This window comes from Patella vulgata, chromosome 1 (assembly GCF_932274485.2).
Source record: "Patella vulgata chromosome 1, xgPatVulg1.2, whole genome shotgun sequence".
NCBI lineage: Eukaryota > Metazoa > Mollusca > Gastropoda > Patellidae > Patella > Patella vulgata.
Window position 1 is genome coordinate 47,750,481 of NC_065879.2, and position 27,422 is coordinate 47,777,902.

At 36.2% G+C, this 27,422-nt stretch overlaps 1 protein-coding gene across 6 annotated transcripts in view; it reads right to left on the reverse strand.

Moving 5' to 3' along the window:
* LOC126807810 (replication factor C subunit 4) overlaps positions 1-27,422 on the reverse strand; it is a 150,666-nt gene that overhangs the window by 22,640 nt on the left and 100,604 nt on the right. For all 6 annotated transcript variants that reach the window (XM_050532667.2, XM_050532684.1, XM_050532653.2 and 3 more), the window contains 2 exons: positions 12,046-12,126; positions 842-958 (listed from right to left, as the gene is read on the reverse strand). In XM_050532667.2, the coding sequence (XP_050388624.1) occupies positions 842-958; positions 12,046-12,126 (198 nt within the window). The remainder of the gene's footprint in view (positions 1-841; positions 959-12,045; positions 12,127-27,422) is intronic.

Consider the following 27,422-nt stretch of genomic DNA (forward strand, 5'->3'; position numbering starts at 1 on the left):
AGATCTTTGGGTTATTAAAATGAATTTCAAGTGTCATCAAAATCGGCACAAAATTGTGACCTCCAAACGGTCCACAACCTTAATATACTAGATGTTTACACTATTTGCGTACAAGGGGCGCCCATTTTGTCTAGCAGTTTTGGTCCGATTTTCACAAAATTCGAACTCAACCTTCATTACGGTGTAAAGGTGATATATTCAAACGGTGTTTTAAATCGGATAATAATTGTGACCTCTAGACCGACTCAAAGCTAAAAACGCCATTTTTTGTACAATCAGGGGCCATAATTCAGGAAGTTACGATCTGATATGCACGAACATCGCAAGCAACCAAGATCTTTGGGTTATAAACATGCATTTCAAATTTCATCAAAATAGGGTCCACAAGCTAAAAACGTGATTTTTCGTACAATCAGGGGCCATAAATCAGTAAGTTACGGTCCGATATCCGCGAATATCGAAAGTAACCGAGATCTTTGGGTTGTAAACTTACATTTCAAGTTTCATCAAAATAGGATTAAAACTGTGACATCTATAAGGTCCACAAGCTAAAAACGTGATTTTTCATACAAACAGGGGCCATAATCCATGAAGTTTCGATCCGATATATGCCAATATCGAAAGCAACCGATATCTTTTGGAGATAAACCTATATTTCAAGTTTTGTAAATATCAGATAAGGATTGTAACCTGTAGAGTGTCCACAAACAAAATGTGGACAGACAGACGATGTCCGGAGGGACAGGGGCTACAACAATATACGTCCATATGAAAATGTGGGCGTATAAAAAAATATACCGTGACTTCCAATAAATAAATAATCTATCAATTCTTTACTTACTGCTATTTTTTCACAGATAACTGACTTCTGTGTATCGGTTAATTCTTCTGATATAACTATTCTATCATGTAACTGATTGATTACTTGTGTAGCAGCATAACCTTCATTTATCATTAGCTAAAATATAAAACAATAAATACAAGGCCAATATATATAATAAGTAGCATGGGGGAGAATCTCTCTGGTTCTCAGGCAATCTCTCAAAAAAAAAAATTTTTTGTGTTTTTTTGTCAAAATTAAATGAAATGGGGTTTAACATCCCACTAAACCCCATTTCATTTCATTTCATTTCATAATGCAGGGATCGAATACCTGACCTCCAGGCTAGCGAGCCAGCGTCTTACCCACCGTGATCCCCCTTTTTTTGTTGAAGTATCAAGTGCCTTATCATAAACATCACATTTCAAGGTTTTACATTCACCTCATGCTTAGTTTATTCAAGTCATTTGTAGGAATTCACAAAATAATTACTAATTCTTGTGTTATATATCTAAACATTACTGTACGCTGAAAGGAATACAAGTTTATTTACAGTATAATTTCATTCATTTCGCAAGATAATTGTGACCAGCCGCATCTAAATGAGTCGGAATGCGCGAGAATCAATAATGAGATAAAGACAAAATAAGTGAAAATATTGATTTTGAACGAAATTGAGATTTTCACAAAAATGAGTATAAATATACTATCTATCGACACAGAAGATCAAAATAGCAATAAAACATTTTAAAAAAACCTGTATTTGAACGTTTTGTAAGAGTACCGTATTCTTAAATATGTCCTATTTCTTAAAATTCTCGGCGAAATTAGTTATTTTTCTTTGCCTGCAGCGGGACGACCGGTCATTCCTCTTGCATAACAATTGGCATCTTTGTAAAGCAGAGCATCTCTAGTTTATAAATATGATCAAAATATTGTTGATGAATTGATTTTGAACGGATACAATCGAGTTTTAAAACCCTCCAAAATATAAATAAACTCCGCCTGTTGCCATGCTGTCCACACAACTCCTTTGCTGATTGGCTCCAGACACCGCGTGAAAGACATTATCCATAAATATTTGGTTTTGGCGATAATGTTTTTGAGTACCTACTCCTTTACCGATTGGCTCCAGACACCGCGTGCAAGACATTATCCATAAATATTTGGTTTTGGCGATAATGTTTTTGGGTACCTACATGCGATTCACTCTGATAAGTGGCAGAAAAAAAAAATAATTCTGATCGTAGAAATTGCCGTTGAGTGTTAATCGAAACCACGTGGCTGATGATGTAAATTAATCGACAAGCGGGTGTGTGTCATTGAGTAATACTATTACTAATCAACTGTCACGGGTCAATGATAAAGCCGTCGACAACTCATTATTACTACAAATAATTAATCCAAGTGGTGATTATTTGATATCTCATATCATCTTTAAAAAAATAATCTATAGGCCTTAAATGGAAATAAACAAAATGGCCAATAATTTTCTTTTCGAAGAGAATTTTATTGATAGCTGAATTCTGTTTACCGTCGCTTCTTCATACGGCATGAAAAGTAAGGAATGCATCTGGGATATTATTGTTTAAAATTCTCTTATCACAATGGGTCGAAAAAATGAGAATGACCAACGAGCCGAAATGCGACGATTCTCAGTCTGCAATTGAGTATCCTCTGAATAATGTTGATATTTACATCAAAGCCAAAATGCACGCAAGTAAACGTACACGCAAAATCTTATTTTAATTCACGTGTTAAATGAACACGCGTACAACTGTGGCGGCTTCTTTGATGATTATCCAATCAACAATCTTAACCTCCTGACCACTAGCTGGCACTAAGGTGCTAATTAATGAGGGTTCTCGCTGAAACAAAGGCCGCTAGAGGGCGCCATAGAACATTGGGGACTTAATGAATTATCTCCCTTGATCACCAGAGGCAATTCGTCACACGCATGTTTGTTGACATCGTTTTTTTATTCAAATATGCCGTCGTCTTTGTGTTGTGTTCCGAAGTGTTCGAACAGGGGTGGTCATAGGTTTCCCAAGGATCAGAACTTAACAAGAAAGTGGATTGTCGCCATTCGTAGAGATCGCTGGACACCGTCAAAATACAGTATTGTCTGCTCCTCACATTTTCGTCCAGCTGATTATATATCCGAGACTACCCACAGTAAGTTCCTTTTTTTCACTTAACAATAGGCCTAACAATAGAATAGTAAAATTCGTATGAAACTAACAATGTAAATAGTTAATCTAGGTTTTAATTTTAATATGCCAGGATCCGAGATGTGGGCTATGTTTTTATCAATACCGGTACGTACAGAATGCCACGTGTAAAATAGAAAATGTCACCATTAAATAATTGACATTACATTAACAAGTGCCGGGGTGTTCTAGGTTAATTACCACCCTAATTAAATGAAACAAATGACAATACAAAGAAAGAAGTATAAAGTTTCTTCCACTACATTGAGTGGTATGGTACATGTGTACAGAAAAAAATGTAGGTCTATTTTAATTTTTATAAATAACAATGAAAATTTTTATATTTCATCATCATAATTTTTTTCAAGTGTAGGCTTATTTTAATTTATTATTTATGTAATAACGTTTATATTTCCCCATCATATTATCATAATTTGTTTTTTCAATTTTTTAAGGTACAAAGCCGTTAGTGCAGAGATTGAAACTAGCCAGTGTTCCTAGTATCTCTGCTTGGAATAGGACAGCTAGAGACAGTGAGGAAGCTCGTCGACAACGGGCAACAGAACGAGCTGTAAGAAAAGGTATCCCAGATTCACCGCTGACCCTAAAAGGAATGCCTGGTAATGATTTATGTGACATAGGATCTGAAATAGAATGCAGTGATCATAATACTGAACATGAGTTGAAACTAAACACAGTATTACCAGAAACACCTCCCACCATAAAACTCTGTGAAAATAGTGCTCAAACAGACCCGTATTCATCCTTTTCAATAGAGCGCTTCATGCATAACAACAGTAAAATCCTAAATTACACAGGATGTGATTCATATAAGAAGTTTCGGTTAGTCTTAAATTCCCTTGGTCCAGCTGCATATGAGCTAAATTACTACTACCATGCAATAAAGAATGTTTCAATCGAAAACCAGTTATTTTTAACACTTGTCAAACTGCGTCTGCATTGGACAAATTTTGTTTTAGCTGACATGTTTGAAATAAGTGAAACAACTGTATCGAACATTTTTATCACGTGGATTAATTTTATGTACCACCAATGGAAGGAAGTGAAAATTTGGCCATCAAGAGATTTAGTATCTTTCTTTCAGCAAACAAATTTCCGAGAGAAATTTCCTAAAACTCGGGTAATAATTGATGGAACTGAATGTCCAGTAAAAAAACCAAAGCCTCCAATTGCACAACAAGCAACCTTTTCAACGTATAAGAATAGGAACACTGTTAAAATATAAGTTGGTGCGACACCCGGAGGGTTAATTTCCTATGTGTCTGAGGCTTTTGGGGGATCGACTAGTGACCGTCAGATAGTTGAACGAAGTTCTTTAATGACACATTGTGATCCCCTTGATTCGATTATGGCAGATAAAGGATTCAATGTGCAAGACATATTTGCCTCTTTTGATGTGTCCATAAACATACCATCTTTCTTTAAAAAGAAAAATCGACTAGATGGTACAACTGTACAAAGAGATCGGGTAATATCTAGCAAACGCGTTCATATTGAGAGACTGATTGGCTTAGCCAAGACCTTCAAAATAATGAGGGAGCCATTAACTATTGGAGAGACAAATCTCTCAACAGAGATATTTTTTGTATGCTGTATGCTTACTAATTTTAAGGAGGGTATTATTTCCAAATCTGCTTAATCTGGCCAATGTAAAAAAAACCCAAAGTTATATCCAGACACAAATGGTATTATTGATCATATATATATATTAAATAAATTAATTTTCAGTTACCTTTCAAATATATTGTCAATGCTAAATTATATCCATACTGACAAGGACCAGTGTCAAGTTGTTTGCATGGGATAAAAAAAAACAGGGTCATGTAAACTCATTCATGTGCACATGAAAGAGCCCTTGGCGGTTGGAAATTGGAAGAAGATAGGCAGATATGCCGCTGTCTGAGCAAAATTTCCCACGGCACACGGTATGCCTGTCTTCATTAACCTGGTTGGAACAGAAAAGTAGGACTTTAAACCCCAATTTAATTTCACATTTATATGTACCACACTTCAAATTGATAAAGAAGATATAAATATATAGGATGTTTAACAGTTTATTTCATGATTCAAAATTAAATTTTATGTAATTTTTGTACAAAAAACATTGTAACACTGCTTTACGGAAATAATTCCCCCAAAATGTTGACGGAGTGCAAACCATTTTTGAAATAAACATATTATCCCTTTCAATTTTAATTACTTTAAAGTCTTTTAGAGTAAAAACACAAAAATAGCACAGTTTGCATTGGGTACACAATAATTGCCCCTGTACTTGGTAATAATAATTGTGGGATGTGTTTAGAGTAAGGATTTTATTTTCATCCACATTCAAATATGGCACAGATAATGGGGATATGCATTGGTCCCTAGGCTTGTATGGGCATTTCACCTCAATCGTAGCATCACTCCCAACCAAACCATCGGGACTGGATGCCAAGAATGGGTGATCCAAACAAATTTGAGACCCACATGACTCAACAGACAGTCCAGTCTCTTCGCTAAATCTGGCAACAGCAACCTTTTCATAATTACGCCCGTGTTTTATCGGCGCTGTTTGCATATTTGAGGTTGTAAGCATAACGTTCATAGTGTGTCCTGTCTGTTAATTTACATATCCTCCTAAAATCTGAAGAGTTCATGCGATAACATCTCAACTCCAGCCACTCCTTTGATGCAGCCTGATTTAATGTCTTTGCAGCAAACTCCTTTTTTTCATCCAATGAAATTTTAATCAGTCCTATTTGATTCAAGAATATATCCTCTGGTGAAAGTTCTAAATAGTCATGGTCATGGCACATTGCGGGTATGTTTGCTGGGATAAACGACTGCGAAATGGGCATTTTACCAATGTTATCATAATTTAAACATGTATTTCTGAAGTGTCCTTCATATGTTGTATTATTTCTGTGGTAGACTGCACGGGGGTCATAATTCAAAGAAGATTCATCCCTCTTCCTTTTATGGGTCAAGTTTAAATCCTTGGCTTTTATGGGTGAACCTTGATGCCGCTTTGCCTTATGGAAAGTTTGTAATTTTTGTGTGCATGTTTCTTCTGTCAAAATCACACTATTTGCTGAAAATTTAAAAAGGGCATACAAAAGAGCATTTATATGCTTACAGTGTGCTTCAGGGCCCATGCCAGATCCACAATCGCACTGACATTCATCACATGTCCATGACTGTTAAATGACAAGTCTAATTTAGACTTAACAGTCTTACGCATTTCCGCTCTGCACTGACTTTTAAAATAAAACATATTGTCATGTTGTAAAACTTTAATATATGAAAGGAATCTTTCATTTACTAGATTGACACTTTCTTTTTGTAATGTTTTGTTCAGTGGTTCCAAATAGGCCTCAATAACTTCCATATTAATTCTTGGTATTGACATGTGTTCATGAAGATCTTAATATAACGATTCCGATGGAAGTTTCATTTGGTAATCCACTTGATTTGTGTTGAGTTCTTTACCAAAGTTGAAATTTCTCTCATATGCATGAAGCCTGAAAAAAAAGGGGAATACAAATTATTAACAGAATGCATAGTACAAAAGACTTCCTCTTACGACTTAATATTATGTAACATTTAGAAGATTAGGCCTACTTAGTCTAAGCTTCTTATCTAACCTTTTGTGGTCATTTATTTAAGATCCTTGACCACATGTCTACAAATTTCTTGTCTTTTGTTATTTCTGAAATTCTGTATCCATGATTCCATGCATGCTATTTCATTCGGGCCTGGGATTTGCTCCGTACTTCGGTCAACCAAATCAATGATTAGCAATCAACAATTATTTTAGACTACACATACAGAAATTGTATGTTCATGTTGCCAATTTCAAATAGTTCCAAAAAAACCATGGGAAATACATGTAGGTTACTGTTGATAGGGCTTGGCATTGAACTTATATCGTTAATTTAGAGCTGCCAAATGAAAAAGCCTACGTAATTTTGTAAACATAACATGCCAGTCTACAGTACTGGGCCTATTTAGATATGCTTGGTACTTCGGTCAACAAAATCAATGATTTGCATAATAATTTTAGACTACACAGAAATTACATTATATGTTGCCAATTTGAAATAGCTAAAATAAAAAAAACCATGGGAAATACCGTAGATAAGGCTCGGAAATGCACGAAATAAAATAAATGTCAAAATGAAATAACTCACCGCTCTATCAATTCTTTCTTACGACCAGACAGTTTTGCATTTCTTTTTTTCAACTCCTCTCGCAATTCGGTGATTGTCATGCAACCAAATCTCGAATCCTCGGCGTTAAAAGACATTTTTCATCGAAAAAACACTTTTTAAAGTAGAAGTGTAAGTCTATGCACGGTTCATTTTATCCATATTTACATCGGTTGTTAGGTCACGTGGGGCCCCCTGACAGAGGCACACTCTATTTGATTACCTCCCCTTATCGCTAGCGAAGATGCCCATTGATGAGATTAACTGAGTTAATCTCACTGAAGTTATATTATACACAACAGACTACTAATGTATAGATTGTTCTTCAGTATAACACTATCATGTGAATATTATGCCATGATTTGACGATGTATTTGGACTAAAAACATATTCAAACTAATTAATCTATCAAAATTTTGCTACAAATCCTTTTCAAAACACTGTTTAGACGAAGGAATACCCCTGCTATAAAAAATCTATTAAAAGAGGTCATAATTGTGTCACGTGACTTAGCTGACGACTACCTAGCAACTGGAGCGAATTCGGAGGAGAATTCACTGCATACACAAGACGATGTTGTCTTTAATCAGTATCAATTTATCATAAATATCTAAGCTTAATTAAATTCTCGGATTATCCACTGCCCACGCCTTTTTCCGTGATTTGTATCTCAGAAAGTGTTGTACGTCTAACTCTTCATAAAGTTTATCAACATGTATATCAAGTGCCCAATCTCTGCGTGCAACCTTTGACGTCACGTAAGCAGACATTCCTAATCGTCGGGCTGCCAATTAGGGAAACCCTTACATTTTTGTCCTGTATACACTCTATAAATACTTTTCTGGGAATGTATCTTTAACAATGGAACTATGAACACTCGGTTATCAATGAGTGTTGTTAATACAAATGACTATTTCTAAGAACAGGGCAGACTAATAATTTGTTGTTTTAAAATTTAGGTCTATGTAGGTCTATAGAACAATGATGGCAAGGTAATATATGTGATCATGTGATTAACCCAATAGCACGCAGAACGTCCGCCAACGTCCGTACTATATTTCCTCAGAACGTCCGTCAACGCCCGGGTGTTTATATTGTCCGCTGTATCAAAAATACTGCACTGAGATCATTGATTCACGGCTCCTTTGATAGCTAACATATGTGCCGACACGCTCGAGGTGTGAAAACCGGGTCATTGTATTTGACTTTTCCGAGTAAACAAAGCGTGAACTTTGATACCGGAAGATAACGGTAGTCATGTGACTAACTGGTTTTTTCCTCTGACCTGCATTACTTGTGACCTGCATTCCACTGTTTCAAAATGGCTAGCACAAGTAAAGGAATGGATGTTACGACTGCATTGGGTCTTTTGATGGAATCGGATTCAGAATTGGAAGAAAGTAGTGGCGAGGAATCTGATGGTTATCCAGACCATTCGGATTTAGAAATCTCTATGCAGGTAGGTTTTTTTATCTTCAAAAATCGTACTTATTTGTTTCGTTTTCTCTATGAAACGTGTTTGTAACTTTGTCGACAGTCTAGTCCTGAGGATTCATAAGGGGTTCATGTGTTTGTTTTATTCAAACTAATCATTTTTGGGGGAATAATGTGCGTATGTTGAGAATTTATTTGTTGAAGTTGTGAGAGACGTCATGAAGTGAGTGACATAGATATACTTTGTTTCATTTGTTTACAAATGGCTAGACCTACTAACGGTAAATTGCTATTTTGGTGTCACGTGACAATATTCCCCCGAGGCTAATACAATAATTATTTCAATAGGCTATTGTTTTTAGACGCCTCGATCTTGCCACTTTTTCCTATTTTGTTTTATTATAGATGTAAGCCTAAAAAAATAAAATAGACATTGGCTACTGTTGAAACTGCAGTTTGCAACTATCCATGCTCATTACAAGTAGAATATTTATTCAGGCTTACCATAAACAAGATTACAAAAAATGTTATAAAGCTTGATAGTGTGTGGTTATAAAAACTTGACTTACAGAACAAATATATTTTTATATTTTTAGATTGATGATGAAGACACTGATAGTGATCTTGACTGGGCTGCTCCAACAGTATCCGATAATGACTCCGATCTACCTGATATTTCACCAGCCTCCACACCTCCACAAGATGATAATGCACCAAGAGGTCGTCCAGCAGCAAGGGGTCGTCCAGCAGCAAGGGGTCGTCGAGGCCGTGGCAGAGGAAGAGTTCGAGGTGATAACCAGAGACCCCCCTTGGACCAAGGATGGTCTTATGACATGCCAACACCAAACATTTTACCCTTCAGAGAAGATCGGGGGCCAAAATGCAACCTGGCCTATGATGCCCTTGAAGTTGACTACCTACTTGCATGTATTGGTGAAGATTTTTTTGAGAAGGTGGCGAATATGACCAACTTATATGCGGTGTACCAGAGTCCGCCAGACAACCCAGATCCTGCTGATCCTCTCAAGACTTCCGACTCGCACTGGACACCTACCACAACAGACGAGATGAAGGCATACTTTGCCATAATGATGCTAATGGGAATCAAAGAGCTTCCTGAGTATGCAGATTACTGGTCGAATGATTCAGCATTGGGTGATCAATATGTAAGTTCCCGGATGTCTCGTCGCCGCTATGAATCCTTGAGTAGGTACTTACACATTACATATCCAAACAATGAAAATAAAGAAGACAAACTTTGTAAAGCCAGGCCATTTATTGACACACTACAAGACAAATTCCCAAAATTATTCGGCCCTGGACCAGCTCTCTCGATAGATGAAGCCATGATCAAATACAACGGTCGTATAAAGTGGAAACAGTATATGCCCAAGAAACCGACAAAGTGGGGAATGAAACTTTGGTGCTTATGTGATGCAAGTACTGGCTATTGCCTAAAATTTGACGTCTACACTGGCAGATCAGATGATGATGCTCCTGACAAAGGCCTTGCCTACCAAGTAGTAATGGGCCTAATGGAGAAATTTATTTTATCCAACCACCAATTATTTTGCGACAACTTTTTTACCTCGCTTGACCTGGTTAGAGACCTAAAAGATGCTGACACATACTATTGTGGAACAGTAAGAAAGAATCGTAAAGGCCTTCCTAAATCCATTGATGAACCACGTCTCGCCCCTGGTGAAAGTGTGAAGATGGCCACTGACAGGGATATTATCTTCTGTAGGTGGAAGGACAAACGGGATGTTTATCTTGTCTCCTCAAATAATGATGGTTCGGACACCGAGAAGCCCAGAACACGCCATCGCCAAGATGAAATGATTCAGATACCAACCATGGTGGTAGATTACAATAAGAACATGGGAGGTGTAGATCACCTTGACCAGTACAGATCTTATTATAATCTTGGACGTGCTGGAAAGAAGTGGTGGACGTATCTGGTTTTTGCCTTGCTAAATATAGCGGTTGTAAACGCTTATATTTTGTGGTACTCATCTAGGATGCCATTGCCAAAAAATAAGAGAAAGTGGTCCTTGAAGACATTCAAACTGAGAATAGTCCACCAGTTAGCAGACAATTTTAGTTCTCGCAAACGTAAATGTTCATGGGAAGGAAGAGAAATACAGAAAGTCATCGAGAGAAACATAATGCCAGGACATGACCTTGTTAGGTTTGATGGAAGAAAGAGAGCCTGCCAATGGTGCCTGAAAGAAAAGAAAAGAACTGCCTCTGATCGCTGTGTGGTATCAAGTTTTGGGTGTTCGCACTGTCGAGTAAATCTGTGCCGTGATGGTGATTGTTATGTAAAATTTCACGGAATAATTTGAATTTGAAAATACAATGTCAGGTGAATAACAATGATGTGACCAAAATAAAACTAATTTGACTTGACTTGAATAATATGAACAGAATAAAACTAGTGTGAATTGGATAAACATGTGAACAGTTGTGACAATCAGTGATAATATAAAATAAAAAAAATGCTCTATTATTTTTTGTTTTTTTATTTTAGCATCCTTTTTTTTTATCCTGTATGCATGTAGTTATTTCTAATAAGTGGTAAAAGTATGTCTGAAGTCTTGAATACCGGTACATGCAAACAGGATAAAAAATATATATATATAGGCGAATATAAAAAAAATAATTTTTTTTTATTTATATATCCATTACTTTCAAAATGGTTTATGGTCACGATTTATACCTCTGTGATCTAAAAACTACATACCATTGGAAAGATAAATTTATTAGCTATAAAATAACACTTGGTTGTAATGTATGATTTTCAATAGCTTTTTCATGATAGTTGAATGAACAAAACAGGTCATTTATTAGGTCAAATGTATATTTTAAGCGTTTGATATTATGGAATCATTAATTAAACTTGTGGCAGCTAATGGGTTAAGAGATAGCCATGCAAAAAGTGGAAATATGCCCACACAGCAGTTTATCCAAAAAGAAAACTTGGATGTTAACGAAATTTGACAAGAATCTATATAGGATCCTTCAAGAAATCTAATCTCTATCGTGTTCACAACTTTTCCGGACACATTATATATCTCTGGAACCGAAACTCCTAATGCTGAATACTGATAGCGTTATAAATCTGTTAAAAACTGTAGCCTTTTATCACGTTTTTCTGAAAAGGGGGGAGAACACAGTAACGAAAGGTCGTGTAGTGCTCAATATCGATAGGGGTCGTCCACTCATGACCCCAATGCTGGACATGAAATTTGAAAAAAAATTTGTTACAAACTGCAGCCTCTATCGCGTTGACAAGCCAATTGTTGACGGACAGACAGGCTTTTTTGACAAAATATTGAAATTTCAAATAATCTGTTTTTAAACTTACCTTTATAACCGTATCAAGTTTTTCATACGAATCTGACTGACAAGTTTTTAAAACATCATCAATAGTTTCTGTTGGTACAATCTGTCAATAAAAATATTTTGACACATAACAAAAATATTTCGGTTTTACCCTCCAAGGAAAACCAGTATTTCAACAAATTTCTAATAATCCAAAACAAAACACACTAGAACTGTGACGCAGTAATGACAGGTTTCACCGGTGCCCCGTTACCCTTGAACATATGTCACTTCCGGTGCCGATGAAACTATTAAACAGGTTTCCATGTAAGCATTTTCACACATCAAATAAAATGTACGCAGAATCAACCAAATCCCGCAATATCAATTCATTGTATACATTTGTTACATGTAAGTGATCCTGACAAAATTACATTACTTCCGGTGATAATGAAAATTCTAAATTAGTTTTATGAAATCATAAATGGCATAAGGCATCACATGGTGAAATTTTTTATGTAAATCGAATAATAATTGCCACTTTAATAGAACAAAAACCTTGAAAAGTGACCTGTAGAAAATCGTCTATTTCTCTGCAACCGTACAAGTTAGAAACCATTTTTTGGTATCTGTATGATCGTGATGGTTCAATCTATTTGTTGATTGGAATCAAATATCATAATTTTAAAAACAATACAAATCATTTGAATAAAATATCTGTTTTGAAGGCTAAAAATACAGTTTTTGCCAAAATGACGTTACTTCCGGAGACAGAAAAAGTGTTAAATTACTTGTATAAAATCGTAAATGGCATTAGGTATCACACACTGGAAATGTTATGAAAATCGAATAATAATTGACACTTTTATGGACCAAAAACCTTGAAAAGTTACCTGTTGAAAATTGTCTATTTCCCCGCAACTGAACAAGTTAGAAACCATTTTGTGATATCTATATGATCGTATGGGTTCATTCTATTAGTTGATTGGAATCAAATATCAAAATTTTAAACAAATAACAAATACGACTCGTTTGAATAAATTACTGGTTTGAAGGCTATAAATATATTTTTTGCCCAAGTTACGTCATTTCCGGTGACATTGAAAATGTTAAATTGGTTTGACCTAGTTAAAATTGACATTACGCATCAAATGGTGTCACTTTTAAGAAAATCCAATAATAATTGACACTTTTACAGGCAAACTAGCGTAAAAAGGGACTCATGCAAAATTGCCCATTTCTCGGCAACTGCTTATATTACAAACTAATTTTCACGTACATTCTCTTTGTATGGATTATTGCTACTAGTTTATGAAAGTTGCGAAAAAATATATTAAAATATGAAAAGCCTGAATGGGTTGTAAATAGCTCATTTTTTCACCCTTTTTCACCTTAAAATCGAAATTACCCGAAAACGAAATCGAAATTAAAAAAAGTGAGTCCGATGTTTTCTGCGCCTTTACAGGGCACACCCTTTCAGTTATACCAGATTTGAAAAAAATAATATTTGCTTTCAAAAAGTGGTACCGAACTCTCAAAATTGTAATTTTTGCTAAATTTACGTCACTTCCGTTGCCGAAAGGCAATTTTACCGGTAACAAAGAAAATGACATTTTGGACCACAGAGCATATAAACTTTGTTTTATACAAATCGAACAATAAATAATTAATCCAGGACTGAAAAACTGAATTAGCCAATGGGGGCCAAGGAAAATCAAATGACTCTTTAACCCTAAGTAAAATACCACACCACATAAAAATATTCATTAATAAAAAAGTTTTTTGTAAAAATTTAAATTTTCAAAATTTGGCGCCTAATATCTCCTAAGATTCGTCGAAAATAAAAAATCCAAAGAACTGTAGCTATGTGCCTTGTCTCTGGCTTTGTCGAAATGTATCAAATATTACAATCCGACAATTATTGATAACATTACGGCAAAATATCGAAAAACAACAACTTCGGTGATTTCGGACATTTCGCATTGTCGCAGAACGTTGGAAATATTAGTTTGTAGGTAATTGGGGGCCTTTACAAGACAGTTCCATACAGATCAGATTATAAATTTTGTCGTTTGAGGGTTTACAAGGTTCTACAAACTGAAACAAGGGTCTCAACACTGGAAGTAATCTACAGAAATTGTTGAAATTTGACAGGCTTTTTCATTTAACTAATTTAAACAATGCATATAAATTTCATACAGATCACATGATCACTTTTGTCATTCAAACGTTCACAATTGCCATAACTCTAGAAATTATTGACGGAAATTGCTGAAATTCAATAGACCTGTTTCACAAATTTAAATGATGCATATAAATTTCATACATATTGGATGATAACTATCATCAATTGAGCATTAACAAGGTTTAACAAAGTGAAACAAGGACAATAACTCTAGAAGTAATTATTGTAAATTGCTGTAATTCAATAGGCTTTTTCGTTTCACTAATTAAAATCATGCAAATAAATTTCACAAAGATTGGATGATAACTTTTTACGCGCGAATATCGCAAGGAACCAAGATTTTTGGGTTACATTTCGGTGTAAAAGTGATATATTTGAATGTTTTTTTAAATCAGATAATAATTGTTCACAAGGATCAATAAAGTGAAACAAGGGCCATAACTCTAGACGTAATAAACAGAAATTGCTGAAATTCAATAGGCTTCTTCGTTTCACTAATTTAAATAATGCATGTAAATTTCAAAAAGATCGGATGATAACCTTTGGAGTTAGAGCGTTCACAAGGATCAATAAAGTGAAACAAGGGCCATAACTTTAGATGTAATAAACAGAAATTGTTGAAATTCAATAGGCTTCTTTGTTTCACTAACTTAAATATTGCATATAAATTTCACAAAGATCGTATGTTAACTTTTGGCATTAAGGCAGTCACAAGGTCAACAAAGTGAAACAAGGGCCATAACTCTAGACATAATAAACGAAAATTATTGAAATTAAAAAGGCTTCTTCATCTCACTAATGTAAACAACATATATTTTAAAACAATTGGATGATAACTTTTGGCGTTAGAGCGTTCACAAGAAATTGTGGACGATGGACGGACGGACTGACGGCAATATACACGTCCACATTTCAATGTGGGCGTATAACAAAAACTAAAAGTAGTTTATTAATCTCAATACTCAGGAGAGCGATTTAGCTAATTTGCAGGAGTCTTTAATGACTCCCGCGAAGGAAAGTCGAGGTGTGTCGAGAGGAGTCGGAGTGAAAGCTCACCTTAAACATGAAGGACTGTATAAAATAAAGTTCTTTTCAAAGACCAGTTGTTGACAATTTATAACTATCATAATTATTTATTAAAACTTAACAAGACAAAAACCGCTACACTGTAAAACGACACGTCCTCTTTCATTCTGGTAAAAAAAAAAACCAGCGGCTGCCAGGCAGGATACGCCCACATTTTGCAAGAGATGGATAGAGAACAAGCTAAAAACAAACAGGATTTTTTGTACAATCAGGGGCAATAATCCAGAGAGTTAATGTCTGAAATGCGCAAATATCAAAAGGGACTGAGATCTTTGGGATATAAAGATATGTTTTAAGTCCACATCCTTCGTAGCATACTTTTACACAATTTACATACAAAGAACGGCCATTTTGTCCCGCAGTTTCATTTTGATTTTCCTGAAATTCAAATTCAACCTTCATTATGGTGAAATGGTGATATATTCAAACAGTTTTTAAAATCGGAAAAAAAAAAATGTTGAACTCTAGAGAATCTGCAAGCTAAAAATGTGATTTTTTGAACAATCAGGAGCCATAATCCAGGAAGTTACGTTCGGATATATGCGATTATCAAAAGGAACCAAGATCTTATTGAGTAACGGTGATAAATCCACAAGTTTTTTTTTAAATCAGATAAAAATTGTGACCTCTACATGGAATAATGCAAGCTAAAAACGTGATTTTTTCTACATTCAAGAGCCATAATTCAGTAAGATACAATCTGATAAGCGCAAATATTGAAAGGAACCAAGATCTTTGGGTTATAAACATGAATTTCAACTTTCATCAAAATCGGATCAATATTGTGACCTCTAGAGGGTTCACAACCTTGATGTAACAGATGTAATACACTATTTTGTTCGGCAGTTTTGGCCCGATTTTCATGAAATTCAAACTAAATTTACATTTCGGTGTAAAAGTGATATATTTGAACATTTTTTTAAATCAGATAATAATTGTGACCTCTAGAGGGATCTCAAACTAAAAACGCAATTTTTCGGACAATCAGGGGCCACAATTCAGGAAGTTACTATTCGATATGCGCGAATATCGAAAGGAACCAAGATCTTTGGGTTATAAACTTACATTTCAAGTATCATCAAAGTCAGAAGAAAATTGTGACCTCTAGAGGGTCAACAACATTGATATACCATATTTTTTTACACTATTTGAGTACGAGAGGCGGCTATTCTGTCTGTCAGTTTAGGGCTGATTTTCACAAAATTCAAACTCAACCATCCTTAGGGTGTAACGGTGATATATTGCAATGTTTTTTTAAATCGGATAAAAATTATGACCTCTATAGGGTCCACAAGCTAAAAATGCGATTTTTCGTACAATCAGGGGCCATTAATCAGGAATTTACAGTCCGATATGCGCAAATATCGAATGGAACTGAGATCTTTGGATTATAAACTTACATTTCAAGTTTAAACAAAATCGGATAAAAATTGTGACCTCTATAGGGTCGATAAGCTAAAAACGTGGGCGTATAAAAATTGTGACCTCCAGAGAGTCCACAACCCTGATACAACCGTTTGGTGATATATTGTAACGTTTTTTTAAATCGGATAAAAATTGTGACCTCTATGGGGTCCACAAGCTAAAAACAAGATTTTTTGTACAATCAGGGGCCATAATTCAGGTAGTTATGGTCCGATATGCGCGAATATCGAAAGGAACCGAGATCTGTGGGTTATAAACATACATTTCAATTTTAAACCAAATCGGATAAAAATTGTGACCTCTACAGTGTTCACAAGTTAAAAACGTGATTTTTCATACAATCAAGGGCTATAAACCATGAAGATACAGTCCGATACATGCCGATATTGAAAGGAACCAAGATCTTAGGGTGATAAACCTATATTTCATGTTTCATTGAATTCAGATAAAAATTGTGACCTGTAGAGTGTTCACAGACAATTGTGGACGGACGGACAGGGGCGACGACAATATACGTCCACATGAAAATGTGGGCGGATAAAAACGAGAGCATTGCTAATGCTGCAATATACGTCCACATTCCTGCTTTGATTGATATGGTACCTTTTAAAATGAAGAGAATGAAATGTGAAATGGCTGTAATATGACAAGAGGCAAAGAAGGCTAGGCGGTGGTTTGCTTTGCCAAATTTACAGACAAAATATTAACAAAAAAGTTGCTGTCTTTACGGTATAAGGAATAAATATGTAAAGTTCCAAGATGATCCATTCAGAATTGCAGTCTGTAGACGATAAATACAACAAGAGCATCGCTAACGCTGCAATATACGTCCATATTCCAGCTTTGATTGATATGGTACTTTTTAAAATGAAGAGAATGAAATATGAAATGGCTGTAACATGACAAGAGGCAAAGAAGGCTAGGCGTTGGGTTTGTTTTGCCAAATTTACAGACAAAATATTAACAAAAAAGTGGGTATGACACTGTCCCAGGACGTCAGGGCATGCACCAAAATAAATAGTTGCTGTCTTTACGGTATAAGGAATAAATATGCAAAGTTTCAAGATTATCCATTCAGAATTGCAGCCTGTAGATGATAAATACAAAAATTGGGTGTGGCTCTGCCCCCCTGGGGGTTGAATATGGAATAATATAAATAGGCACCACCCTGTTATTGAAATGACATCAATAGTTGCCGTCCTTAGGGTATAAGGAATAAGTATACCAAGTTCCAAGATAATCCATTCAGTATTGTGGCTTTTGGGCGCTAAAGTAAAAATTGGGCGTGGCTCTGCCCCTGGGGGTAGGGACATTCACCAAAATCAATAGTTGGCGCCCTTGGGCTATAAGGAATACATATGCCAAGTACCAAGTTGATCCTTTCAGAATTGCAGCCTGTAAACGATAAACACAAAAATTGGGCTTGGCTCTGCCCCTGGGGGTCGGGACATGCAGTTGTCGTCTTTAGGCTATAAGGAATACATATCCCAAGTTCAAAGACGACCCATTAAGAATCGTGGCCTGTCGGCTACACACACAAAGAAAAAATGGGTATGGCTCTGCCCCTGGGGGTTGGGCAATCACCAAAAAACAATAGGGGTCATTCATCGGGTATAAAGAATAGGTATGCAAAGTTTTAAAAGGATCTGTTAAGAATTGCGGCCTGTAGGCAACACATAAGCATTGGGCGTGGCTCTGTCCCAGGGGGTTGGACATGCACCAAAAATAATAGAGGTCAGCCTTAGGGTATAAGGAATAAGTATAAAAAGGTTTTCAAGACGATCTATTAAGAATTGCGGGCAATTAGTGAAACACAGAAAGAAAATATACGTGGTTCTACCCCTGGGGTTCGGGCATGCACCAAAAACAATAGGGATGTTCCTTAGGATAGAAGGAATACATATGCAAAGTTTCAAGGTGATACATTTAAAAATGCAGTCTGTAGATGACAAATAAATACAAGAAATGGGTGTGGCTCTGCCAGTAGGGATTAACCATGCACCAAAAACAATAGAGATCATCCTTAGGGTATAAGGAATTCATATGAAATTTTTTCAACACAATCGATTAAGAATTGTGGCCTGTAGGCGACACACAGACACATAAAAAGAAAATGGGCGTGGAAATGCACCTCAAATGATAGGGATGTTCCCTAGGGTAAAAAGAATAATTATGCAAAGTTTCAAGATGATACGTTAAGAAATGCAGCCTGTAGATGACAAACAAACAAATACAAGAAATGGGCGTGCACCAAAAACAATAGGGATCATCCTTAGGGTCTAAGAAATAAGTACCGTATTTTTTGGTGTATTAGGCACATGCGTATATAAGGTGCAGGGCGAGTTTGGCAGAGATGTTTCAGGAAAAAATAAAAGTGCATGGTTTAGGCGCATCCTTCTACAGCGCCTTTTGGAACACGTGCCATACCATACCTGACTCAAATACACCTGCATCCTGCGATCTCCAGCAACTGGGCCAAACTCTATTGTTTACATTTATAATAATTGCCGATATTTAGCTACATCAAGCTTTATATATACTCTTTAAAAAAAGTAGGGGATATTCAGAAGCAATACAAAACTGCGGAAATGCACTGATGTTTTTATTAGAAGTTACAGGCCAATTGCCTACACATGAACATAAACAGTTCATATGGGTGGCTTATCTGACGACCCCATTTCATTTGCAAAGAGATACACTGTCAAAAGTGGAAATGGATGTTTTTGATTTTTGTCTTAATAATGAGTAATTGCTCCACCAATCCTCAGACATTCAGCAATTCGTCGTGGCATGCTCCTAATCAACCGTCCAATCACGATTTGGGGAAATCTGACCCACTCCTCTAGCAGTGCCACGGCCAATTCTTGCCGTGTTGTTGCTTGACATTGACGTCGACGAACACGTCTCCCGGTCAAAGCAAACATGGATAGGATAACCAGGCATGCGGCAGTTTTCATCAAACCTTCCTTGAAGTGTCAAATTTGACAATGAACCCCACCCACCCACCACGTGTTTGGCGCTATTGCGCGTTGCATGTGCAACTCAGTGGTTCTGTTGGGGCATAAGTTCTTCATCTGTGAACATACTCTCAAAGCATGTCAAGTGTCCATGACTACTTATCATATCACAACCTACATAGTTATTTGCATTTCAATATCCCCTAATTTTTTTGAAGAGTATATATATATATATCATATATTTCTTTATGCAATAGAAAACCCTATATACATTTTTTGAACTGCATAAGACTTTATATTAATTATAACCTTCAATTGCATTGTTTCATAACTTAAATGATAATTCTGGCGTTCATATGGTAGTCAAATTGTTGTTAAAGTTCTGCCCACAACAAACATCGCCGTCTATTACATCCTGTTAAATTCATGAGCAGTTGGCTGTGAAAAATGAATAGATATTGATGTAGTGGGCAAGGCAATGGACGCCATCGTTGTCAGTTGTTTGGATAGTATAAGTAAAGTAGAATTATTGTTTCTCTTTTACCGGTAGTCAGGATTTAAGTCGTGAGTAGCTGATCATGATAAAATATTTCTACAGTTATTATTTCATTTGTTTATCATCAATATCTATTCATTTTTCACAGCCATACAGTGTGCTATGAGTGAAATTTTGCCCGGACAGCGGCACTACGGCCTACTCTTATATCAAATTCCAACTGTCAAGGTTTCTTTTACATGTGCTTAGAAGAAAGTGATTTTTCCTACAATCAAGGGCCATAATTCAGGAAATTACAATTCGATATGCACAAATATCGAAAGGAACCGAGATCTTTGTGTTATAAACTTACATTTCAAGTTTCAACAAAATTGGAGAAAAATTGTGACTTCTATAGAAACTACAACCTTGATATACCATATTTTTACGCTATTTGAGAACGAATGGCGGCCATTTTGTCTGTCAATTTTGGGCCGATTTTCACGAAATTCGAACTCAGCCATCCTTAGGGTGTAACGGTGATATAATAATATGTTTTTTTAAATCGGATAAAAATTATGACCTCTATAGGGTCCACAAGCTAAAAACGCGATTTTTCGTACAATCAGGGGCCATAATTCAGGAAGTTACGGTCGGATATGCGCGAATATCGAAAGGAACAGAGATCTTTGGGTTATAAACTTAAATTTCAAGTTTCAACAAAATCGGATAAAAATTGTGACCTCTATAGGGTCCACAACCTTGATATACCATATTTTTACGCTTATTGAGAACGAACGGTGGCCATTTTGTCTGTCAATTTTGGGGCGATTTTCACAAAATTCATACTCAACTGTCCTTAGGGTGGAACGGTAATATAATAATACGGTTTTTTAAATCGGATAAAAATTATGACCTCTAATGGGTCCACAAGCTAAAAACATGATTTTTCGTACAATCAGGGGCCATAATTCAGGAAGTTACGGTCCGATAGGGCAAATATTGAAAGGAACCGAGATCTTTGTGTTATAAACTTACATTTCAAGTTTGAACAAAATTGGATAAAAATTGTGACCTCAAAAAGGTCCACAACCTTGATATACCATATTTTTACGCTATTTGAGAACGAGCGGCGGCCATTTTGTCTGTCAATTTTGGGCCGATTTTCACGAAATTCGAACTCAGCCATCCTTAGGGTGTAATGGTGATATAATAATATGTTTTTTTAAATCGGATAAAAATTATGACCTCTATAGGGTCCACAAGCTAAAAAAGCAATTTTTCGTACAATCAGGGGCCATAATTCAGGAAGTTACGGTCTGATATGCACGAATATCGAAAGGAACCGAGATCTTTGGGTTATAAACTTAAATTTCAAGTTTCAACAAAATCGGATAAAAATTGTGACCTCTATAGGGTCCACAACCTTGATATACCATATTTTTACGCTAATTGAGAACGAACGGCGGCCGTTTTGTCTGTCAATTTTGGGGCGATTTTCACAAAATTCAAACTCAACTGTCCTTAGGATGGAACGGTAATATAATAATACAGTTTTTTAAATCGGATAAAAATTATGACCTCTAATGGGTCCACAAGCTAAAAACATGATTTTTCGTACAATCAGGGGCCATAATTCAGGAAGTTACGGTCCTATAGGGCACACATTGAAAGGGACCGAGATCTTTGTGTTATAAACTTACATTTCAAGTTTGAACAAAATTGGATAAAAATTGTGACCTCAAAAAGGTCCACAACCTTGATATACCATATTTTTACGCTATTTGAGAACGAACGGCGGCCATTTTGTCTGTCAATTTTGGGCCGATTTTCACGAAATTCGAACTCAGCCATCCTTAGGGTGTAATGGTGATATAATAATATGTTTTTTTAAATCGGATAAAAATTATGACCTCTATAGGGTCCACAAGCTAAAAACGCGATTTTTCGTACAATCAGGGGCCATAATTCAGGAAGTTACGGTCTGATATGCGCGAATATCGAAAGGAACCGAGATCTTTGGGTTATAAACTTAAATTTCTAGTCTCAACAAAATCGGATAAAAATTGTGACCTCTATAGGGTCCACAACCTTGATATACCATATTTTTACGCTAATTGAGAACGAACGGCGGCCATTTTGTCTGTCAATTTTGGGGCGATTTTCACAAAATTCAAACTCAACTGTCCTTAGGGTGGAACGGTAATATAATAATACTGTTTTTTTAAATCGGATAAAAATTATGACCTCTAATGGGTCCACAAGCTAAAAACATGATTTTTCGTACAATCAGGGGCCATAATTCAGGAAGTTACGGTCCGATAGGGCAAATATTGAAAGGAACCGAGATCTTTGTGTTTTAAACTTACATTTCAAGTTTGAACAAAATTGGATAAAAATTGTGACCTCAAAAAGGTCCACAACCTTGATATACCATATTTTTACGCTATTTGAGAACGAACGGCAGCCATTTTGTCTGTCAATTTTGGGCCAACTTTAATGAAATTCGAACTTATTCATCCTTAGGGTGTAACGGTGATATATTAATACGTTTTTTTAAATCGGATAAAAATTATGACCTCTATAGGGTCCACAAGCTAAAAACGCGATTTTTTGTACAATCAGGGGCCATAATTCAGGAAGTTACGGTCTGATATGCGCGAATATCGAAAGGAACCGAGATCTTTGGGTTATAAACTTAAATTTCAAGTTTCAACAAAATCGGATAAAAATTGTGACCTCTATAGGGTCCACAACCTTGATATACCATATTTTTACGCTAATTGAGAACGAACGGCGGCCATTTTGTCTGTCAATTTTGGGGCGATTTTCACAAAATTCAAACTCAACTGTCCTTAGGGTGGAACGGTAATATAATAATACGGTTTTTTAAATCGGATAAAAATTATGACCTCTAATGGGTCCACAAGCTAAAAACATGATTTTTCGTACAATCAGGGGCCATAATTCAGGAAGTTACGGTCCGATAGGGCAAATATTGAAAGGAACCGAGATCTTTGTGTTATAAACTTACATTTCAAGTTTGAACAAAATTGGATAAAAATTGTGACCTCAAAAAGGTCCACAACCTTGATATACCATATTTTTACGCTATTTGAGAACGAACGGCTGCCATTTTGTCTGTCAATTTTGGGCCAATTTTCATGAAATTCGAACTTATTCATCCTTAGGGTGTAACGGTGATATATTAATACGTTTTTTTTTAATCGGATAAAAATTATGACCTCTATAGGGTCCACAAGCTAAAAACGCGATTTTTCGTACAATCAGGGGCCATAATTCCGGAAGTTACAGTCCGATATGCGTGGATATCGAAAGGAACCGAGATCTTTGGGTTATAAACTTACATTTCAAGTTCCAACAAAATCAGATAAAAATTGTGACCTATATAGTGTCCACAACCTTGATATACCATATTTTTACGCTATTTGAGAACAAACGGCGGCCATTTTGTCTGTCAATTTTGGGCCGATTTTCATGAAATTTTAACTCATTCACCCTTAGGGTGTAACGGTGATATAATAATACGGTTTTTTAAATTGGATAAAAATTATTACCTCTATAGGGTCCACAAGCTAAAAACACGATTTTTCGTACAATCAGGGGCCATAATTCAGGAAGTTACGGCCCAATATGCGCGAATATCGAAAGGAACTGAGATCTTTGGGTTATAAACTTACATTTCAAGTTTCAACAAAATCGGATAAAAATTGTGACCTGTATAGGGTCCACAACCTTGATATACCATATTTTTACGCTATTTGAGAACGAACGGCGGCCATTTTGTCTGTCAATTTTGGGCCGATTTTCAAGAAATTCGAACTCGGTCATCCTTAGGGTGTAACGGTGATATAATGAAACGTTTTTTTTAAATCGGATAAAAATTATGACCTCTATAGGGTCCACAAGCTAAAAACGTGATTTTTTGTACAATCTGCAGGGGCCATAATTCAGGAAGTTACAGTCCGATACATGCGAAAATCGAAAGCAGCCGAGATAATTTGGAGATAAACCTATATTTCAAGTTTCGTCAAAATCGGATAAGAATTGTGACCTGTAGAGTGTCCACAAACAATTGTGGACGGACGGACAGGGGCGACGGCATAATACGTCCACATGAAAATGTGGGCGTATAAAAACCATCTGTATGTACTTGTAGTTTTTCTTTTTACTAATTTATAACTTCTGTTTAGTTGGATGAAAGCAAAAGTAGTTTAGTTGGATGAAAGCAAAAGTAGGAATATGCAATGTAAGTTGCTGAAATAATAATATGACTATAAAAGTCGATATTATAGCGATGTATGAATACAAGTATGCAGTTACAAAGGTCTTGTTTATTCAGAGTTTCAGCTATTATTATCCTGGATAAGTTATGCAATTAATGAATTATGCAATTACTGTCGTGAATAGAGTATGGCCGGTTCATTTCAAAATGGATTAAGAACCCTGCTACAGAGTGTATTCAGGATTTTTCAAAGTAATCAAGGACCATAACTCGGGCAATATTCATCGAAAATCATTGGAAATCAATAGGATACGTCATATTATAACCTTAACAGGACTAGAAATTCACGCAAATCTCTGAATCTAATTTGTGCAATGATTTTCGAAAGAGCTTAAGCTGCAAATCTACAAGGAATAGTGTTAAAACAAGCCAACAGTGAGGCTGATGTCCCCCGCCGAAATTGCAAAATAAATAGATGACACATATTAATTAATCGCACATTTATTTTTTTCACTAAGTTTCATCACTCTCTATCAGATAGAATCAAGATTATCTTGTCCCAAACCATCGACAAATGAAATCGATTAGCTCTGCTTAGCTTCAGCTCGAAATGTTAATTATTGAACTCAGTCAAGACATTCACCTAATGAACATCTACATATACATCAAGTTTAAACATTCACCTAATAGACACCTATGCCAAGTTTGAACATTCTACCTCAATTAGAAGGAGAGTTATTGTGTTCCAAAGTTTCTACCAATCAAATTGCTTATCACTCTGCTTACCCTCAGCAAAAAATGTTCATTATCGAACTTAGTTAAGGTATTCATATAATAAATCTATACACCAAGTTTCATCAATCTCACTTAATTAGAACTAAAGTTATCGTGTCCCAAAGCATCAACCAATCAAATTGCTTATCTCTGCTTACCCTAAGCGGAAAATGCTCATCTTCGAAAGTCCATCAAGGCATTGACCTAATCTACACATACACCAAGTTGGAACATTCTAGCTCAATTAGGAAGAGAGTTATCGTGCCCCAAAGTATCAACCAATCAAATTGCTTATCTCTGCTTACCCTAAGCGGAAAATGCTCATCTTCGAACTCCATCAAGGCATTGACCTAATAAACACATACACCAAGTTTGAACATTCTAGCTCAATTAAAAGTTATCGTGTCCCAAAGCATCAACCAATCAAATTGCTTATCTCTGCTTACCCTAAGCGGAAAATGCTCATCTTCGAACTCCATCAAGGCATTGACCTAATCAACACATACACCAAGTTTGAACATTCTAGCCCAATTAGGAAGAGAGTTATCGTGTCCCAAAGCATCAACCAATCAAATTGCTTATCTCTGCTTACCCTAAGCGGAAAATGCTCATCTTCGAACTCCATCAAGGCATTGACCTAATAAACACATACACCAAGTTTGAACATTCTAGCTCAATTAGGAAGAGAGTTATTGTGTCCCAAAAAGTGTGACGGACAGACAGACGGACGGACAGACAGACGGACGGACGGACAGACAGACAGACAGACAGACAGACAGACAGACAGACAGACAGACAGACAGACAGACAGACAGACAGACAGACAGACAGACAGACAGACAGACAGACAGACAGACAGACAGACAGACAGACAGACAGACCGACGGACGGACGGACGGACGGACGGACGGACGGACGGACGGACGGACGGACGGACGGACGGACGGACGGACGGACGGACGGACGGACGGACGGACAGACAGACAGACAGACAGACAGACAGACAGACAGACAGACAGACGGACGAACCCATTTTAATAGTCCCCTGCTTTCTTCGAAAGGCGGGGGACAAAAAAGAGAAATCTTGGAGTCCGACTATTGAATGTCAGTCAGTGTGTTTTGAATCAAATTTGTATGACTTACTGTTAGTGCTGATATCAAGTATCTATGCATTGCCTATCAATTGTTTCGGCTGACACCGATTCGATTCTTTGTCCTTTTTTTGTATTATCGATGCATCGGCAAAAAATACTTATAATTAGCTTTATGTGTCCGATGTCTCCGAGTTCGTCGACTAGAATAAATAACATCTTTTCAATACGTTTTTCTGTGATAATTCAAAATAAAACAATATATGTGACCCCCCACAGCATATTGAGTCACAATGAGGAAATTTTGAAAATTGAGTTATTGTTATTTTCACATTCTCCAACTCATTGCCTTCAAATTGATGTATAGTTTGTTTGAATTGGGCAAAAATTGACTGAGCTGTGTCAATTAGAAGCTACCCAACTCACAAAAGTAAGTTTTGAGAAAAAGCAAGTCAAAGATTTGGTATGTTCCAAAACAAAATCCCATAGCAACCAGGCCATTTATCTGCTGTTTTGTCGTTGAATATATCTTTTCATGGGTGCTGAAGACGAAAATTGTAGTAAAAATTTAATCCGACAATTTCCGCAATTTATTTGCTATATTTTGTCGTTTAATATGTTTTTTTATTTAGGATTTCAAGTGTGCCGACGACGAAAATAGTAATAAATACACTCCTTTCGTAACGAAACATCAACAACACATACGGCATAATATTCACAGGATAGTGTTATACTGAAGAACAATCTATACATTAGTAGTCTGTTGTGTATAAGGCTACACAAAATAAATGTCTTGTTTCTCGGGCAACTGACAGCTGAAACCGTAGGGGGGGAGGGTGGTTTCTTTTTTTTTTTTTACCTCATTGCTGGCTAGAGGATGGTGCAAAATAAAATTTGGCTATTGTTGAAAATTGTTGGGGCGGAAGGGCGGCCTTGTATTTTTTTTTTTTTTTTTTAAATGAGAAAGTCATTACTTGTCTACGGTTTTGCTTTCAGTTATATATTGTACATACTTAGAACATAAACCCCAAAATCAAGTCTACTCAAACACTGAACACTGACTGAAAGGAAAATAATTTTCCATATTTATTTCACGTAATGTAGCTTACAAATGGTAATGGTGACAACAACCATAATTGAAATTGGTTTAAAATAACATTCCGTACGACTATTAATAGCCG